Source organism: Gavialis gangeticus, unplaced genomic scaffold, assembly GCF_001723915.1.
Source record: "Gavialis gangeticus isolate Ggan-Ray unplaced genomic scaffold, GavGan_comp1, whole genome shotgun sequence".
Lineage (NCBI taxonomy): Eukaryota > Metazoa > Chordata > Crocodylia > Gavialidae > Gavialis > Gavialis gangeticus.
Genome location: NW_017729025.1, coordinates 114,910,290 through 114,914,013, shown reverse-complemented (window position 1 = coordinate 114,914,013; position 3,724 = coordinate 114,910,290). Strand labels below are relative to the sequence as shown.

The window sequence follows — 3,724 nt, the reverse complement described above, 5'->3', positions numbered from 1 at the left end:
AGCCCCACACCCTCTTCACCATGGGGGCCTTGATTTGCCCCTTAGGCCCCTCCCCTTACATCACAACAGACTTATCAGCTGCACGCAGCTCTCCACACTGCCGGCTGTGCTCCTCACTGCCTACATACTACACTGCAGCTGCTTGCACGCATGGGATATTTTTCAGCCGAATTATCAGTCACATCAGGCCGATTTCCGATATAGACAATTTTCTTTACTTTGGTGCCGATCCGATATTGGACTGATGTATTGGTGCACCTCTACTTATCACACGCTGTGTAGACACATTATTCATACACATTATACTGCTGTGGTCCACTTATGCAAAATACCTGCTACAGAGCCAATCAGACCTAAAAACATATGCAAGCTGGAGTTTTTGTGCGATTAATACATTTAGAACAGACAACAAAGATTTGTCTGACAGAAAGGGTTGAGTAGATTCTTGTTGTGTTGTTATTTATATTGTGTATTTTTAATTCATGGACTGGGCATATTTTAGAGCCTTTTATAAAATGGTATAAAGTTACTGAAAGGCAGTACTACTTCACTGGGGCATTTTTTCTTAAAATGTTGTTTAATGGTTATTTGTGACTTTAAAAAAGACTGTTAAAAAGGTACCCCAGTTTGTGACAGTCACCTTTTTGTTTGGATTATAAACCCAAAGGAATAAACATCAACAACAATGTCACCAATGCCAAACAGGCAAGTAACGTTTCACTTAGGTCAAAGAGGTAAAGTTGGATCGTATTATTTTTTTTAAATAAAAAGATCTAAAATAAAGCAAAATGCAGGATATGAGTTCAAGATAATGCCCCATTTCTTACACTTACTTCACTTAATGTTAACATACTCATATCAATATGAATATCAGACAGAACACAACAAAGGTAAATTCTTTGTTCTGACTTTTGTTTTAAATTAATATTAGTATTGATTCATCCTCAAAAAATCACTTCATAAGGGCTTTCTGCACTAAGAAATACCATCTAATCACAGTAGCACTTCGAAGTGCAAAGGAGCTGAATTATGAATGTTGGATATACAAACTCTAAACTGAAGCAGTGAACAATATCAATCAAATCCCAAACTACAGTGCAATCTCACTATTATGAGTCAAATGGGACTGGAAAAAAGTTTGTTAAAAGAGGTTGATCACTGGAGTAGAATTAGGCAGTTTGCTGTATCATAATAATGAAATAAAAGCAGTTCCTGCTGTTGGGATTGTTAAAAGGGGTTTATTATAGATCAGGATCATCATAAATCAGGCTATGCTGTAATGTGTCAGAAAGTAGACATGAGATTTTTTGAGAGCAACAGTTTAAAGTAATTGATCTGTCCCCTCTTTCATGTTATCACTAAACTTTTAAAAACAGTCTTGGTAAGAGTCTTTAACACAGGCATTTCCAATTAACTGTAAGATCAATAAAATCTTTCTAGTAGTATACTTATGACCACATTTTCTGCTGCAAACAAAGAGTGCATCTAATCCAATAGAAACTATGTACACTCATTCTTTTCCCCTTTGGTTTTCAAATTTTGAGTCTAGTAAAACCTATACTTCTTTCTGAGGTCACATTTAAAAAAAAAACCAAAACAAGGATTTCTACAGCAATACTTTTGAAGCATGCTATTTTTGGCTTACAATTAATCATAGACATACATTCAATCAAGAGGTTGACTGTGGTCGCAGATGTACTAGTATCTTCGGAAAAGTTGCAGTGATTGCTCTTATATAACCAAGAGCATTACCAAAGCATAAAATAACTAACTGCTAGATATGAAATGCTGGAGAATACAGAAAATGTAACAAGCCCTTAAAAATTACAATAAAAATAAAATGCATAAATACATACAGAGAAGGGTTCCATATAACATCCAGGTGCCTACCATAGCCAGGAAAAATAGAAACAAGATGAAATAATAATGGTTTCCAACACCTGTTTGAGACAAAAAAAAAAAAAAGACTGTCATTCTGCATCTTACCAGCGTTAGTATTTTCCCCAAACTTAACAGGGACAGAAATACCATGAGCATCAAGTGTAAGATTCACTGTGCTCAGTATGTCTGACAAATCTGCTTTAACATTTTTCTCAACTTGCTTAAGCTAGTCACCCTAATTAAGTCATTGAAACTGCGTATGATATTGTTGACGAGGACTGGATCTACTACTTGGAGTTTGACATAAGCAAACATAGTTCTTTTAACTGGGTGAAAATAAGTTACGTATCCCCAGTTCTGTTCTAGCTCATAATAATCTCCTTGGGATGATAGTTAACCTGCACTACTACTACTTTTTCTGTTCTGCAGCATTATGAACATACATGTGAAAACACATATGCTGTATTTTGGGCTTTGTAACTAATATAATTATTTTTCTTTAAATGATTATTATAAAAAATGTTCACTTCTTTGAAACTTTACATCAGAATTAATTCAGTCTTATAAATAACTTGTAGACAACCCAGAGCAAAATTTTAAGCATTTAAATTTCCCATTTGTAAGTAAAATCACAGCTTTAAAGGATATCCTCCATAGCAATATTATTTGTCACAGTTCTAGCCAGTGTGGTTCCCCATTAATTATAGTGTTTGGAGACCCTTGTGAGCTCAGCAAACTTTAAGCTCCCTCAATGACTTCATTTCAGAGTATCCTTCAAAGAAGGACAGTATACAGTCCTCACGGGGACCAATCTCTTAGTGCTTCAACTGCAGATGATAACTAAATTGTGACATTACGTATTCTATAGGTGTTTAACAAACAACCTGCAGCTCTTTCTATGCAAGGTATATTCCAAGTGTGTTAAAACAAACTCACCTACACATTGGCCAGTCCATAGACAATGTTGGTCATATCTAGCTACACATGTGTTGCAAACAAGGCAGTGCATGGATCTCAAAGGCTTTCTTATCTAGGTAAGGGTACAAGAGAAAAATACAATAAACATACAGAGAACACAGAAACATTCACTGTCACTAAATTTCTGGTTCCTTTAAAAAAAAAAGAAAAAAAAGAAAAGAAAATGATGAAATTATCTCTCATTATAGAATAAGTTTTGCAACATTACATAAAGGGCACAGTTATGCTTTAAGAAAAAACAAAACCAAAAAACCCACAACACACAAAAAAATAGATCTATCTATATCAGTTTACAAGACCTGTAATTAAGGTTAAGGAACCAAAACCTGCAGCCCTCATTCATGAGAGGTAATATTGAAGTCACACAGTAAAGGTAATGGTGGGGAGGGCACATGTAGACTTCAGGAAATTATGCACATAATACAGGATATATGAAAAAGGAGCAGAACTTAAACATGCAACAAAATCTAGCTTTTATTAAAAAGAAATCATCAAAACTTCACTTACAAGACATGATGTGCAAAATGTTCTGAAGTCCAAGCAGCCAGCTTCTGCAAGAGTAACAATACTCTGAAAGACAAGTTATTTTACAATTGCATTTATCTAATGATTTTTCAGGGGCATAAGGATGGTTAGTCTGTTAATAAATACATTGAAGATGAAGAGTATTTCTAAGCATCAAACAACTTTGTTATTGAAAATACGCAGCCAAAACTTTAACGTTTGCTTGCTTCTTACGTATGATAGAGGACAGGCTCATAGAAAGGAACAACAGACAGAGACCTATGTAGTCTTCCAAAATCACTCTCATCCATGCAACAAGCTGTCTTTCTTTCTCTCTCTTTTTTTTTTTGGGGGGGGGGGG

General features: G+C 35.1%; 1 protein-coding gene across 2 annotated transcripts in view; it reads right to left on the bottom strand.

The window, feature by feature from the left end:
* The window catches only part of ZDHHC13 (zinc finger DHHC-type containing 13), a 45,679-nt gene that overhangs the window by 4,383 nt on the left and 37,572 nt on the right, over nucleotides 1–3,724 (bottom strand). For both annotated transcript variants that reach the window (XM_019519459.1, XM_019519460.1), the window contains 3 exons: nucleotides 3,367–3,429; nucleotides 2,818–2,911; nucleotides 1,857–1,940 (listed from right to left, as the gene is read on the bottom strand). In XM_019519459.1, coding sequence (XP_019375004.1) covers nucleotides 1,857–1,940; nucleotides 2,818–2,911; nucleotides 3,367–3,429 — 241 coding nt within the window. The remainder of the gene's footprint in view (nucleotides 1–1,856; nucleotides 1,941–2,817; nucleotides 2,912–3,366; nucleotides 3,430–3,724) is intronic.